At 58.1% G+C, this 16,212-nt stretch overlaps 1 protein-coding gene across 6 annotated transcripts in view; it reads left to right on the forward strand.

Annotated features, from left to right (window-relative positions):
* SHANK2 (SH3 and multiple ankyrin repeat domains 2) overlaps positions 1-16,212 on the forward strand; it is a 559,408-nt gene that overhangs the window by 222,764 nt on the left and 320,432 nt on the right. For 4 of the 6 annotated variants that reach the window (XM_049713021.1, XM_049713018.1, XM_049713020.1 and 1 more), the window contains exons 11-12: positions 443-509; positions 920-1,090. In XM_049713021.1, coding sequence (XP_049568978.1) covers positions 443-509; positions 920-1,090 — 238 coding nt within the window. The remainder of the gene's footprint in view (positions 1-442; positions 510-919; positions 1,091-16,212) is intronic. The other 2 variants (XM_049713023.1, XM_049713022.1) reach the window with 1 other exon arrangement.

The raw sequence follows: 16,212 nt of genomic DNA on the forward strand, positions 1-16,212 counted from the left end.
GGTTCCCAGAGGCAGGGGGTGGGAAGTGGGTGAAGGTGGTCCAAAGTTGGACTTCCGGTTACAAGATAAATGAGCCTGGGGATGTCACATTCAGCACGATGGTTCCAGGTAACGCTGCCGTGTGGTCCACGTGAGGGTTGCTAAGACAGTACATCCCCCACGTGCTCATCACAAAGAAAAACATTTTTGTAGCCGTATGAGGTGATGGCCCTGAACTAAACTTACGGTGGTCATTTTGCAGAATAACGTAAGTCGAGTCATCATGCCGTACACCTTCAGCCTCGTGCTGGGGTATCGACTGTATCTCAGTAAACTGGAAAAAGGGGAGTATCTCTTGTTTTTAAAAAAGGAAGTTCTGTTTGGGCTCATGCTGCTGTCAGGCCGTCAGGAAGTGGAAGAGTGTCGTGAACTTAGCGCTTTAACGTGATTCCCGCTCTTGCAGGTGGCGATCATAGCGGGTAACTTCGAGCTGGCTGAATACATCAAGAACCACAAGGAAACCGACATCGGTGAGTAGGCTGGTGGCGAATGAGCCGTGAGGGGGTCTGTTGGATTGGGCACCTCGTTAGATTGGTTCAGAGTCTGCTTTTAGCAAAAACCTTCACAGAAAGCAGAGTGCGAGCATCTTCTCCGCCTCTCTTCCTCCAGTTTCTTAACTCTTGGCAGGGTTGGGGTAAGGGAAACCTTAGACGTCAGGCGAGGACGCCGGCAGTGGCCGCAGGGCATTGCTGTCCATCCAGAGAACAAGATCACTTTGCAACTCATGGAGATGGGTTTCTGGGAAGATTCTGTGACAGACGTGATTCCATTTAAAGTAAGAGACGGCAACGAAATGAAGCAGGAAAGCTCCAGGGGCACCCCCTCCCCTCCCTCCTCTGCATCCCTCCCGATGTCTGCTGATGACCGCTCCCCTTTCTAGTACCCCTCGTGCCAACCAGGAGGACTGTCTCTGGGGCTCCTCCCCTCTCCCATCGCCCTGCCGGCGGCTGGGCCCAGTCTTGCATCTTGGAAGAGCCCGCTGGCCTGTTTCCTCCAGCCCCGGGCTTACACAGGACATGCAGCGGGGAGCAGTCCCACTGGACCAGCAGCGGTGAGATTTCAAGACGGTGCCGTGCATCGAGGGGGTGGGCAGCGGGGCTCCAGGGCGCCTGGAGGAGGAGCCAGATGGCGTCTGTGTCTTGTTGCCTGTGCCGCTCACCCTGAGTTTGGGGCTGGGGGCGAGCGATACCGTGTGTTTGGCTGTCCAGTCTTTACCGTGTCGAGTGTCTGGCGGGCGCCCGCCGGCCCCTGAGAATCGCACAAGGATGTGCGGCTGGATGCCTGCTTGCCTCATCCGGTCCCCTGAGCCGAGCATCGGGGCCTCCCAGACGCTGCGCCCGATGCTGACGCAGGTCCTCCCGCGAGCCGGGACGGACCTCCTAATTGCTCTGAGATCCGGGCCTCTGCCATGGCCACATCAGCATCTTCCTAAGCACATTATGCAGATGGGCGAGTTCACGTCCGCAAAGTGCTTTAGGAAATGCACTGAGCTCTCCAGCTCTAAGCACCACCCCGCTAAGACGAGAGAGCAGTACAGTCGGACAGGGTTGGCTTGAGGTCCATAAACACCGGTTACTGTGAAGGGAATGGGAACTCTGTTGAGCAGGGCAGGTGTCCAAGAAGACAGGTGTGCAGGCCCCAAGCAGGACCGCGGGATGGTTAATGGCGCCAAGGACCCCTGGATCTCTGAGCTTCTGCGATGGTGACAAACTTGGGGCTACCTACCCTCGTTGTTTTCACTTTCCCTTGCCTGGGGCCCGCACGCCAGGGGGAGGCGTGAAGTGGTTTCCTTACCCAGCCGTCGGAAGGGAGTCGAGAGAAACTAGGGACTCCACCCCCTGCCCCCCAAGCCCTGCCCTACACATTCACACCCCTCCCCACTCCAGCCATGAACCTATCCTGCTCAAAAAGTGCCCATGTTAAAGCCCAGGTCGGGGAGGTTCCTGGCTTGTCTCTTCCATTTCCGATCTGGGATGCAAACACCTCTCTACAAACAGGTTTTCTTATTATAAAAATAATACCTGTCTGTTGGGTGAACACATTTTAATTACCACTCACCCGATCGAATCAATGATTTCTTTAAACTGTAAAGGGCTTGCCCTGTCGAGAGATGGGGTAGTCACGGTGGGCGCGAGCGACTTCCGTGGGTCACGGTGTCGGGATTGAGGTTTGAGGTCTGCCTCCTGTACCTCTGTAGACGCCCCGGGGCTCAGTGAGGATGTGGGGTGGCTTTTCCTGTCAATCCATGCTCCTCGTTACCTGCGCTGTGGGCTTTCCCTGGTGTGTCCCAAAGGGAAAGGATAGTACGGAAAATCTGCTTCCCTGCTGGGTCCTTTCAGCGTCTCCAAAGAAGAGGAAAAAAGAGTCCTCTTCTTTCCTCTGGGTCGTCTGACTCAGCATCTGTGATTGTGAACTAGCAAACTGTGCCATTTAAGTGGATTCTATTGAAATTTCACAGAGAGGCGACGAAGGGCACGGAAGCTGTGGGTCCCTCGTGGGCGCAGATGTCACTCAATGCACTCATTCTCAAACGCACAGTAAATCCGTTCTAAGATCCCGATTCAGCGTCGTGTTAACTAAACCTCGAGGTTCGAGCCCGGTTGTTTGCTCTGTGCCCTCTGCCCCCCCCCCAGCTTTGCATCTCCCCTCGTTACCGGCGGGGCCGGATGCTGGGTGTGGGGGTGGGGAGAGTCTGGCGCTGTCCCACCCCCCCGTGTGAGTCTGGCTAAGTCCCGCGTGCGGGTCCGTGCCTGCCATCTCAGAAAGCCGCCCTGCCTCTGGGGGAAGGAATAAGTCCAGGGAAACAGCCAACCCTTTCTGAGCCTGCGAGCCCAGCGTCCCGTGCTCCTCCAAGGATACGGTCGCTGTCTCCATGCGACCAAGGACGAAGCTGACACGGGACATGGCGCTTGGGTTGAGTTCCCCCAGAAGCAGACCTTGAGGCAAGGGTTTGAGGGAAGTGGTTTGCCGTGGAGGTGGTGGCAGGCGGCAGCAGTGGGAGCACAGAGAGTAAGTCTGGAAGGGACAGGACGCCAGCTCAGGTGCCTTAACGAGCAGGTACTGCAGGCACCTGAGGCCCAGTCCCATCAGGACCTCCGGGGGGGTCGCGGGAGCGCACCTTGGCCTTGTCTCACCCCAGGGGCGAGGTGACTTGTACATTTACTCACCAGGTCAAGTTCCTGTTAGTTCAGGCCTGCTCCGTGCCAGGGAGGACCCTCCTCGGGGAGACGCAGGTGCCCGTAGGGGCAAGTGGCCCACGTACCCGGCGCACTGAGTGCCAGTGGCTGTGGGCAGGGCTCCAGTGGCATCTCCCAGGCGGGACTCTCCCAGAACCACGTGGTAGAGTGATTGGCCGGGCCAGGGCTTGAAGCCAGGCTCACATGACTCTGGGGGGCTCTGGCCTCTTCACCGCCAGTCTCCCTGCCTCCCTGTGAGCCTAGAACAGGGGGCTGCACGCCAGGGCTTCAGGCAGCAACGCAGGCTGGGGCAGGGGAGGTTGGGGGTCTTCACACAGGCTGGCGCTGGCACCGGGGCTGGACGCGTGGGTGGAGGGATGGAGAGGGAAGAAGAGGATGCTTGGGTCCCAGACCGCTGACGGGGGGGTGGTCCCCCAGGCTGGGCCTCCTGGTTCAGGCTTAGCGCTCTGTGGCCACCAGAGTTGAGCATCTCTCCGCCAAACTCTGCTCCCCAGCTGGGCTGAGAGGGCAGGGGCAGGGGAGGAAGAGGACACTTCCGGGGCAGCGTGAGACTGGGCCTGGGGGCTGCAGAGGGGTCATCCGAGAATCAGTTGGATTAGGACGGAGGTACGGACCCTGCAGGCCAGCACCCCCGAGCTGTGACGTCAGGACGACCCCGGAAGAGGCTTTGGCTTCCACATGGAGTTTTCACATTTCAAAGAGAAATGTCGGCCTTCCCTGGTGGAGCAGTGGTTGAGAGTCCGCCTGCCGATGCAGGGGACGCGGGTTCGTGCCCCGGTCCGGGAAGATCCCATATGCCTCGGAGCGGCTGGGCCCGTGAGCCATGGCCGCTGAGCCTGCGCGTCTGGAACCTGTGCTCCGCGACGGGAGGGGCCACAATAGTGAGAGGCCCGCGTACCGCAAAAAAAAAAAAAAAAAAAAAGAGAAATGTCTAGTCTGTTGCTTCTCTCCCGCTGTGACATATTCAAGGGCGCTGGGACTGCTCCTCCCCTGCGGGGTCAGGGTCCCCGGGAGGCCTTACCGAGGAAGGACACGGCCTGCAAACTGCTCTCCGGAGGAGGGACAGAGGACAGGAGGCCGGAGGACAAGCTTGGGGGATAGAGCCACCTCCGTGGGGCGACCAAAGGGAAGAGTTCTGACAGGAAAGCATCAGAAGCCATTGGTCCGGGACTCCGACACCACTGCCCCCCAGTTCGTCCCAGTCTCGAGAAGAATTCGCGCCTCCCAGGAAAGGCGGAGGCAGCCCTTCTCCCCGCTGTGCTGTGCTTGAACCGCCCTGGAAGGCCTGGGAGGAGCTGAACTAGCAGGTTCCTGAGGGGCCGGCTCTTTCCTCTCTGCCGCCATCTTTCCAGGAGCATCTTCCTGGTGCATTCGCTCCGCTCGGGCCCCCTGCTCATCTGGGGCTTCGGAAACATTCGTTTGTCCCAGGCCTTGGCCCTTTAGGAGCTGATGACACAGAGGGCGATGTCCTCCTTGCCTCCCTGCCCCCGGGGTTCAGGAGTTCGTCAAAAGGACCGCAGACCCTGGACCTTCCAAACCGGGAACTGCCCATCAACCGCTGTCCCAGGGAGAACGGCGCACATCTGCTCAGAAAAGCAGCTCCCCATGCGCTTGGCCACTGTGATTGTTGGGTCCACTCCACTTCCCCCGTGTCCTGGTCCCCAGGCACCTCGGCTGCGTCTTCACCCCCCACCCCAGCGAGCCTTCTGTGTTTCTGGCAGTCGATCCCCTAGATGGGGAATTCTTTCCTGTTCCTGACTGTTCCTGACGCGCCGACAGAAACCCCCTGAGGCTCCCCAGTGGCCAGCAGCACGTGCCAGGTGTGGGTGCCCCTGGGGAGCTCGTGTAGAAAGCAGGTGCTCAGGGCAGCCCCTGCCCCCCGAGAACCTGACCCAGGAGGTCCGGGGTGGCCCCTGCCATGGCCGTTTTCCATCCTCCAGCAGTTCTGACGCTGGACATCTGCTTCCCAGGACCTTCCAGGCCTGCCTGCCCTGCGCCCATGTCTGGTGGGCTTTACACAGAACACGAGGATGGGGCTGCCATAACAAAATGCCGCTAACTGGGTGGCTTCGAACAGCCGAAACGTGTTCTTTCACGGTTCTGGAGGCTGGAAGTCCAAAGTCAAGGTGTCGGCAGGGCTGCTTCCCTCTGGGTGCTCCAGGGAGGCTCCTCCCTCACGTGGCTCCCAGCTTCTAATGGTAGCTGGCAGTCCTTGGCATTCCTGGGGCCAAGGAGATGCATCCCTGCTTCTTCACACCACCTTCCTCTCTGCCGTGTCTCAGATCTCCTCTGCTTCCTCCAGGAAGGCCATCGGCCTCTGTATTTAGGGCCCACCCGAAATCCGGGACCACCTCTTCTCGAGATCCTGAAATCAATGACATCTGCAAAGACCCTACTTCCAAATAAGGTCCCGATGATAGGATCCAGGGATTCGGACTCGGACACGTCTTTTGGGGTCTGCCGTCAACCCCGCGGAGGGCACTCACATTGCTGTATGACTGTCGCCCTGGGCTGTTACAGTGCGTGGCGCACGGTGGGGCCTCAGTAAATGTCCGTTGAATGGGTGACCCCCTCCCCCGTCAGTGTTTCCACTCCACATTCAGCCCCTCCCTGCCCGCCCTTCTTGACATAAAATCCCGATTTCCCGGCACCTGGAGTTCGGTGTCAAGGAGCCGAGCCCTTTGTGGGCCAATCGATTCCTGGATTGGGTGTGTCTGCCAGGGTGTAATGTTCTCTGCCCCCCAAGCATCGTCAGAGGCGGGGGCACGGGGCGCTGGGTCGTGTTGGGGGCAGTGCTCTCCGCCCGCACAGCAGGTCTTTCTGGGACCATGTGAGATTGGGGGTTTCCAGTTGGTCATGTGCGAGGCTCCCCGGCCACGTGGCTCTTCCGCTCCAGCTCCTGTGCTTGGCGTCCCTGACCCCTGTGACCTGGGAGGGTGCCGTCAGAGTCTGTGGTGGTCAGGGCTGTCTTTCGTCTGCCCCCGGACTCTTGAGTGGTAGGCGTCTGGTATGATCGCTGGGGAACTTCACAGGCCGTTTGCCTCTTTGCAGCCTCAGAAATCACGGTCGGGGTGCTAGAGAGGGATGGGGGGGGCGTATTTCTACCTTATGATCTTCAGTAAAATTTGACTTAATAAGCTGTACCACAGCGTAGCAGCGATCCAGAAGAATGGGGACTGACGTCCTGTATCTGAGGCTGCTGGCTCTTGCCTCTGTCAGGAGGTGCCCGTGATGCTGGCTAGCAGGGCTGTGTTTATCAGGCATTTAGTGGGGCTAAATGGGGGCGGGGACACCATTTTGGAGAGCACAGCCTCACATGTCAGGAACCTGAACTCAGAGGAAATGAAGGTAAGACTCACCTTTGCCTAGATCGTGTTGGGTTGCATTTTTGAAGATAAACATGGTGCAAGGATCCCCCAGATTCCAAGTTAGGCGTGGGGTTGATTTTGGTGTTCAAAGTGAGCAAATTGAAACGCTACACATTTTCCTGACTTTCTACATGCAGCCTAGTCGATGGGATGCCTTTCTGAAAAAGTCCCTTTAACGGCTGGAATATCCCCCGCCTCAAGCCACGGAGCCAGCCTTCGTTTTCCAGACACAGAAGTGCCCCGCCGAGAAATCAGGGCACTTAGGAAGCTCCGCTGTGGCTCTAGGGGAAGACGCTAACCGCGTTGAAACACAGGAGGTGATTCACGGGCCCTCCGAGGTCTGTAGAATCCGGAAGTGGATCCAGCTCGCCGTGTAGATAGAACCCTATCCCTTTAAAAGAGAGATTGCATCTTGTGAAGCGTTTCTGTTCCCAGTCCGGCCAGCATGTATGTTGCAGCCCACCGGAGCTGTGGTTCATTTTTTTTTTTTTTAAACTCCCTTCCTCTTTGAAGAAATTAAACGTGACCTCCATTTGGTTATTTCATTTCCTACTCAGCGAAAGTCATGGTCTAAGAGCGAGCGCGAATACCAGAGTTAAACCTGCTTGTTTTCACCCACTGCCGAGCTGCGGCTGAGTCCATGAGCCCAGCGGGTCTAAAAGGCTTTTGCCATCGAGCATTTGCGATGGCTCCTGTAGGATGCAGGTCCCCCAGAGCAAGGCTGCTGGGGAGCTGGGGAGCTCGAATCCGAAATAGTCATGCAAAGATTAAGCATGTCGCAAGCTGATAAGCTTTGGACTGGGATAACCTATTTTTTACCACCTTTGTTATTTTTGTTTTTGCCCGGCTCTGTGGGGAGATGCACTGTCAGATGGATTAAATGACATGGGTTGTTCTTCTTCAGCGGAACAAGGTTTGTTCTCCTATATCTTGTCCTTCCGCAGCTACGGGGAGAGAAGCGAGAGGCTTTGCTTTTTTTAAATGAAGTCCATTGAGCTGATGTGTGAGTTTGGGTGTCTGATGAGCTGCCCAAGGATCGCTTGGATACCGTTGCTAGGTTTCGAGACGGAGTGGCTATGTCATTACGTTTCAGATATGTATAGATGGTGAGGAGAGGGAGGTGTTTTCAAACAGATTTCTTAATGCATTGTTCTGGGGCGGGGGCGGGGCGGGGTGTGCGTGTTTACGTGTGAGAATATAAAATCTGTGCTGATACGGAGCAACGATGCTTTAAAAAATAATAATACCTGCTTGGTATTCCGGAATACCAAGCTAACACCAGCGATTCACCTGCTGTGAAATAAAATAGATCCGACTTGAAAGCAGCATTCAGATCTCCTGGCACTTGGACTGTCAAATACGCTACTTACCCTGAAACGTAGCAATTATATTGAGTATGCACGGCATCCTTTGTTTGCAGGCAGAGCCGGCGGGTCCTGGGGAGAACCCAGTGTTCTAAACTGCTTCGTTTCATCAGACTGGCTCGTTTGGGGTCAGCACTGCCGAGCCTTCTCCTTGTGAGCTTACAGAACGAGCCTTCCCAGGGAAAGCTGGGCTAGTTTGTTCCCTAGAAGGATGCGGCCATCACAGCTGTTGCCTAGATGCCCAGAGAATATTTTCAAAGCAAGTTGCTGAGGGAGGGAGGCGTGATAAAGCCCCAGCAGACACAGCCTGAGCAGATGCGAGCAGCCCGCTGTCGCCCCGTCACAGCCGATTCTGCTCCCGTGTCACCGCCCCCTCGGGGCTGAGGGAGCCGTGCGGTGTGTGCGGGCCACCCGTGCCCGATGCCTCGTCCAGCCGGGTGCGCGTGGCTCCCTCCTTGCCGCTTCCGGTGCCACCAGCCCCCCTCTTCTGTGTGCCGCCCAGGCTCTCCATCGTCCTGCTCTGGGTGTGTGGTCATGTGCTCGCTACTGTAGCTCCCCTCCCCTCCCCCAGGCATAGCCGTCTCCGAGTTTATCCCCAAATCCTGGAACATAGCTGATGCTCCGGGGCGCAAGCTAAGGTGATGCCCGTTTGTGACCCCGCACGAGGGCTGCTCTTGCGGGCTGCTCGCGGAGACACTCGTTGTCTTGGTCCCGAGAGGGTGCAGCAGCGGCCGTGAGGCCTTGACCCCCTGTGCCCTGTGTGTTTCCCCTGCTTTGTCGTGTTCTGCCCCTGGGGCTCTCCCTGGCCCCTTCACACGCATGCGACCTTGGAACGCTGCCTGACGGAGGCCCGGGCTGGGGGCGCATCCTCCAAGAAGTCCCCGGCTGTGATGCCCCCCGTGCAGGGGATGTACGTGGCTGCTGGAGCACGTGTCCCACCAGAGATGCTCAGAGGACCCGCCCACCTGCCCGCACACATCTGCTCCTCTGGGTTGAACTGGTCCCCGGCCCGGAGCGTTTCTCAGCTATTTGTTGCCCGCTCCTGCGCAGTTTGGGCCCCTGAGGAAGACCCCTCCCCGACTCCATCCCCTGCGGACAAGCGGGAGCCCCAGAGACCCCCCTATCTCCCCCCCGGCCTCAACCACACGTTCTCTGCACAATTCCCTTCACGGTGAGCACCTGCCCGTGCCGTGGCTCCCAGGCACCTCAGGCCCCAGCGCCTTTTATAGCCATTATCGCGTAGCACCACCTTCATTGAGATTCATAGATAACATAACCTAACACACACATGGAATTTTTAAGAATCGGCGTAACATCCTAACTGTCCTGTAAGGAACGGAAGCCACAGAAGGATGGGCGGGGAGGTGGCCTGCGCGTCCACGAGAGGGTGTCCCACGCAGGAGGGCGCAGGCCAGGGCGGGCTGCTGCTTCCCTCCCAGCACACTCAGCCTCACATCCCTGAGCGCCTCGGGCAGCTGTGACACCAGGAGGGCCCCGCCAGCCACCGGTGCCGCGGTTTCCTGAAATCGTGAGCTGTGCTTGGCAAAGTTCCGGACCAAACGCCACAAGCGCTCTTTCACTTAGGTAGTGGCTGCATTTCCGGAAAGCTCAGTGAATATCCGTGCAGAAGGCGGCGTGTCTGTTGAGTCGGGGTGGGCGGGAGCTTATGCTCAGATAAACAGGCTTTGCGTCTCTACGAACGTCTGGAGGGTCACTCACAACTCACGGACTGTCTCACGACTGCTGGACATTTAGGGAGTCTGGCCCCTGCCCACCCCCTGTGACAAGTACACCCCCCACCGACCAACTACGGGAACCCCCGCAAGGCCCCTGCAGCAGGGTGGACAACGGCCCGTGTGGGAACCATAGCTGCGGTACTGACGGGGTGGTCCCAGGCACAGGGGGGAGGCAACCCCGAACTGCAGGTCGCTGCACCTCTGCATTCCCTCTCCAGGGGGGCTCCTCTCCAGCCCCGAGCACCCACTGCATCTGATCCTCTGGCCTGCTTCGAAGACCCGGCCTCTGATCCCGTGTCCCGGGACACACGTCTCAGCCCAGGCCCATCCTTTCCTTTCTCTGAGGCTGTGCTCAGACCCAGTGGAAGTGGGTCCAAGAGCGGGAACGAGTGAGTGGGTGCCCTAGGGTCCCTGGCTTTGCCACTCACCCTGCTTCCTGCAGCTCTGCTGGGCCTCCCCTCCCCTCTCCTGGCCCCTGGGTCCCCTCGGCCGGGCTCTGGCTTTTCCCCACCCCACGCCATTCTTCTCCCACCGTGACTGTCCTCCTGGTGGACATCGTGTCCCAGCTGACGGGCTGGACTTTTGGTGGTCGATTCCCTGCAGATGGAGAATGTCTATGTCTGTGGGAGGGAGTGGGGAGGGGCTGAAGCCGGCATTAGGGGCAGCGAATCCCAATGGGCTGTAGAGTCAGGATGGCTCCCTGGAGGAGGAGGCAACAGGCTGTCTTGATCTGAACAGCAGAAACAGTTAATGCTGTTTCAGTGCCCTTTCATGCCTGGAAAGGGTTCGATCCCTGCTTTTGTTCGATCCCTGCCAGCAAGGTGGCACTGTCGCTGTCCCCAGTTTACAGATGAAGAGGTGAGGCTCCCAGACTCAGAAATGCGTTCCATGTCGAGGTCACGGGGAGCTGGGGTTTGGACCGAGCCACCCTTAGCTGCCATGATGCTGTCCTTGACCCTTTGTGCATCCTGGACCCTCCCCCACCCCCCACCCCCGCTCACCGGCAGTCCTGCCTCCTGGGGCGTCGGCAGGCAGCTCCCCAAGGCTGCACACAGAGGAGCCCTTCCCCGCGGACAAGCCGCCACCTTCCAGGAGGGCCCCGAGGGCACCCGTCCTTCCCCCACCCCCAGAGCCCTTGGCTGATTTCACCAGCACCTTCTGGGTTCTGCCTGCCGAGCCCGTGCCCCCTCTGCACCCACCAGCCCAGTTGCCCCAGCCCTGGTCTGTCTCCCATTGACACCAGGTCAACGGGAGCTGGTGCAGGCTCCTGTCCCAGAGCCGGCACAGCGGTGACGGGACCTTCCAAGGAGAGCAGCCCTTGACCGATTCCAGCCCTTGGCCTGGGGTCTTTATCTGAGCCATTTCATCCAGGAAAACCAGTTTCCCTGAGGCTCCGAGATGTGCCTTAACGAGTGGCCTGTAGGACGAGGAACCCAGCACCTCTCCACCGGCTCATCCCTCAGGATCCCCTCCTCTGCCTTCCCCTCGACCACACCCCACCCCCTTCTCCTCCAAGCTGGCTCACCTGTGCCCTGACTCTGGTCCTCAGTACGTGCCTCTAGGGGGTGGTTTCCAAACGCTGCTTTAGTGAGTTAAGTGCACCTGTGTCACAGACCAAGGATCCAGTACAGCCGAAGGAGACCAGGGTTCTGGAACTCACTGCCCACCCTTAATTCCCACGTCTGGGGAGGTCTAGTGGGACCTCCTGCAAAGAGAACAGGCCGGGCTCCTCGGAGATTCACCTCCGTCTCAAGGTTTGCACACGCCCTCCCCCCGCAGCCTTCGTGGTGAGAGCGGTAGAAGGTCAGGGTGTTTTCGGAAGTAACTGTCTTTTGAGGGGGTGACAGTTGGTGACCCCAGGGAGACTCAGACTCAGAACGTGAAGGAGTCCAGAGGAACCTTACAGACGCCTCCAGAAACCCAGGCCGCCCCCAGGAGGTCCCGTGCCTGGCCTGAGTTGGGGGGCGGGGACAAGAAGCCTCCTTCCCAGCAGGATGCCCATCATCAGGAAGCAGTGGGACCCTGACCCGGGGCCCCACGTTCTGGGGAACCTGGGACTCAGAGAGGCGGGGCTGTCGCGAGGGTGCTCCGCTCGGGCAGTGGCACCAGGAGCTGCATCTTTTCACCCCAGCCCGGGGCACTCCCTGTGGGGTCGAAGGACCAGCCAGAGCAGATGGCCCTCGGCTCCCCCAGGCCGCGCTGGGAAACCCGTCCACCTCCAGGTGGAACGTCCTCGATGCTGCCCACCTGCGCGGCCTTGCCTTCTAGCCGCTTCCACACGGCTCAGAGAGCTGCTGGCCCATCCGCATGCGGCCCTCTGTCCACCCACCCCCTTTCCCAGGGCACCTTTGCCACCTCCGTGGGTCACCCCCGCCTTCCCCGTGGTTCTCCCAGCAGGGGCCCTACCCCGCCACGCTTTCTCCCCATTTGCAGGATTCCCTTCTGCATTCAGAGTAGAAGCTTATTTCACAGAAATCGGGGTGCACGGTCCCCTGGGCTGGATGGGGTGCTCCCGAGAGCAGGCTCTGGGCCACTCCCCGTCCTTTACCACCGCAGCGAGAGTGCTGGGTCCCACCTGGGCTCTGCTCTGACCCCTCACGTACAACCTTCCATTGTAGGGTCCCACCTGGGCTCTGCTCTGACCTTCCATTGTAGGGTCCCACCTGGGCTCTGCTCTGACCCTCCATTGTAGGGTCCCTGATTCACCAAGCCTCGGAGCGACTACAGGACCCCAGACAAGGTCTCCGTCAGGCTGGTGTCCTGATGCCAGGAGAGGGGGTCCCTCCCCTCGTGTCCTGCTTTTAAGGACCCATCCGTTCTCAGCAAGCCTGGCAAAGCCCCACGTGGCCTTTACGGAAACGCACACACCCCGGAATTTCTAGACTTTGGGGCGTAGAACCCCCTGGAGTGTGCACATCTCAACTATGTCAGGAAATAGGCACGGGAAGCTACCCTGTCATGAAGGTGCAAAGGCGGCTGGGTCGTGGGACCGGAAGGAAGCATTAGGCCAAGTGCCAGGAGGACATGGGTTCCGCCTGGACTCATCTGTGGGACCTTGGGGGAGCCCCAGCATCTCTCCCGGTCTCAGCAGCGACTGCAGGCATGAGCGCTGTCTCCACTCTGTCCCACGGCTGCACTGGGGGCTCTTTTATGATTAGGGCTGAGCCCAGATTCAAATAGAGAGAACTAAGTGTCTTTTGTTGAAGTTCTTCGTGGCTTTGCAAGTGTTTGATCTCATACGCAGGCTGAGGGCTTAGAAGACTGTGTGGGGTAGAATTCGACTGAATGCAGAAAAAGGTTTCTATTCTGGGTTTAATGAGAGGGAGTGGAAAGACGCTTAAGGTGGCGTTCAAGAAAAAAGAACCGTCCACATGGGCACAGAAGAGGTGCCGATTTTAGCCAAGCTAGAAGGGACACATTGACGCTAAGGGAGCATCAGGTGGTCAGAAGGAAGCCCGAAGAAGAGAAAATCATCCTGTCTTGGCTCGTGGGGTGACGAGTGTCAAGTTCTCAGTCATCCGGGTCCAGGCACGAAACAGACATCAATTTACACTCATCCCTGGGGCCATTGGCCAAGACCTTTGGGACGTCCACGGGTGTCCTCCGCGGGAGAGCTGGGAAGGGAAGTCTGGACAAATACCACGGCCTGGAGGGGCAGGATGCAGCCGGAGCTGGGCTGAGGGCAGGGAAGCAGCCCTTCCCTTAAATCGCAGTGCCATCGTTCGTCGTTGGCCGATGGCCGGTTCTAGGTTCTGTGGTCATCCTGCAGCCCGCGGGACGGGGAAGGATGCTACACCAGAGAAAGGACCAGGGAAGGGCAGGCGGCAGGTGCTGGCGAGCACAGTAGGCGGTTCCTACAGAAATCTGGCTCAGACACAGCTCGATGATTTCCCCAGGATCACATGCTCATTGCTGGCGTGAGGTCGGGGTTCAAGCCCAGGTCTCCGACTCTGCCTCTTGTCCATCACATGCCCTGCGTTCTTGTAGAGTTTTCCAGTTAGTGGAAGCCAAATTCGACATGGAGAAGGGGAAAAAGATTTCAGAACACTGTTTTGCTCCTTTTGTTACAAATTTATCGATGTCCTTTTTGGTGCCCAGAACAGGTACTAAAATATTGATGAGGAAGAATGATGACAAAATTGTGTGACCAAGGGTTTGGGGTGGGAGTGGGGGGCAGGCGATAATGTTTGCTCAGTTCTCGCTGGGACCATGCTTAGATCCGCTCCGCCAGGTGGACAGCTCCCAGACAGCACCAAAGCTGGTGTGAAGGGCTCCGAGTCCTGGAATTCTCCAAGGCTGGGGGCTAAGGGCACTTGTCAGTGTTCAGATGGACCAGGCTAAGAGGCAGTCAGAGCACTGGGGGTGGAGGGGGGGGCATGCCTGTGGCCCCAAGAGAGGACGTCCTGCCTCTAAATGCTTGCTCGACTGCATGGTTTCAGTAGAATTCACCACCGTCGCTCAGAGCTAGGGACACCTGTGGTTGGCAACGAGGTCCTGAGTGTCCATTGCCTGTAGGGCCTGGGACAGAGTGGGCATCCAGTAAACGTCGGGTGACATGTTTGGACGTATATTCTCTTCATTCCGTCAAAAGCATGCTTTGTATTGAAGCCCCGCATCCCCTACCCCCGCCCAGACCCTGCCATCTTTCTGGCCACACGTGTTTCTCTCACCGACCGTCCAGTGTCGGTGAGGACGGTTTGTCCGTCGTGCGGACCACAGGTCACTAGTGCTGGGAACAAACCCAATTCTGTCTTCTCGGCGTCACCACAGCAAAGGTTTATGGGAACTGGCCAAAAGTTGGGAGAACGGTGAGAGCGAAGGGTGATGGTGGCTGCCGTGGGCCCTGGCCCTCCATCGGGGTCTTTGCAGCGACGCTGAAGAAGGGACGTCTCCCAGGTGGTTCTGTCGGCAGCGTCTCCCGCCTGCCCCGAGCCATTGGCTGAAGGGTCAGGGATCTTGCCCGCTCCCAGCCTGAGACCTGCCATCTCCGTTTCCTTATTTCGCTCATTACATGTCTCGGGCCACTGCGTCCTCTTGTCTCCCGAGCAGATGTCGCTCGTGGGGGCTTTTTGAGTGTCAGGCCGTTGGAAGCCTTCCCTCCTTCTGCTGCTAACGCGTCTTGCCAGAGAATGTTACCACGGTCAAAGCCAATCGTATCAAATTTGTTTAAAGGTACAGCTCACGGCTCAGTGTCTCAGAATAGTGCCTGAGTTCTGGGATGCCACAGTTGTCATGGCAATGGTTCTTTGTTTGGGGAACCACAGCGTTATCCTGTGAATGGCATGGGTCCAAACTGCAGGTTTCACCTCCCTTGGGGGCCACCTTCCAGCAAGCAGAGGTGCCAGACGGACCCGGGGGCTGTCTGCACTCCTCCCCTTTCCGTCGGCGCCTGTGACCGTCTCCGGTCTTTTAGATGTTTGGGCTGAGTGGAGAATAACGAGTAGAATGAAGGACTGTGTAGAGGGGATGAACACTAGGGGTGTGCTCAGCCTGCCTCGAGGAAGCGGGTTCCTTGGGGTGTCACCGGCTCCCTTCCTCGTGGCAAGCCAAGAGATCCCCAGCTCTTTGCCCTGCCCAAGCGTGAGCCCAGATTTCAGCACCAACAAAGGAGCCCATGACACTTAAGACAGAGACAGATGAGAATTCCTACAAATCAGTTTGAATTGGCCCAACGGGGGAGGGGGAGGGGGTGAGAAGGGAACCGTAGGTGTCCGTGGCTTAGAGGACACACACCAGAGAATGGATATGAACATGGTCCAGAGACCAGTCAGGGACTGGTCACGCCTTTCCCGTGGCCCCTGTGCACCAAGACCGTGGTCTGTGGAGGGCGCCTGCGTGGCCCTCGCCGTTCCTGCCGGGCCCTTTCTGGAAGGAGATTTGTCCTTTTCTGCTTCCTCCCGCCCGGAGCCCCCAGCTCACAGCCTCTCCTGCTTGTGTTTCCTCTTCACACACGTGTTTTTCCTTCCTTTTCTGCTGTTAACCCTTCTCTACAAACTTCAGGGCTGGGAGCGGGTACGTATAGGGCAGGGCGTCTCCACTCCCACACCCCACTCTTCACCCCACAGGCCGTCAGACGATGCAGGACCCACACCCTTTATCCGAAAAAAAGATCTCAGAATCGAAGCTTGTTCATAACTCATTGGCAGTCAGACTTGACCTGAACTGATTCGAGGCTATTTATACCCTTTATTTACCCTACTTTGTGTGATGGTCCATCATCTCCTGCAGGAATCCGCACGTGACTGATTATGGGACTCTGTCCAGACCCACCAGTGGTGCCCGTGATGGACAGCACGTGGGCTGTATCATCATGACGCAGCCGGGCAACAGCCCCACCCCACGCTTTTCAGAGACGGTGGCCTGGATCTGTATTTGTTGAATGAACAAGAGTTCTTAACCTTAAAATAACCCTGGGTCTACCTCCTAAGGATTTCAAAGGAGCCTTTCAAGATGGTGTTGCCTCCGAGGATGGGGTGCGTCTTTGCTTTAAAAATTAAAGGGCATCTTA

Source organism: Orcinus orca, chromosome 8 (assembly GCF_937001465.1).
Source record: "Orcinus orca chromosome 8, mOrcOrc1.1, whole genome shotgun sequence".
NCBI classification, from domain to species: Eukaryota; Metazoa; Chordata; class Mammalia; order Artiodactyla; family Delphinidae; genus Orcinus; species Orcinus orca.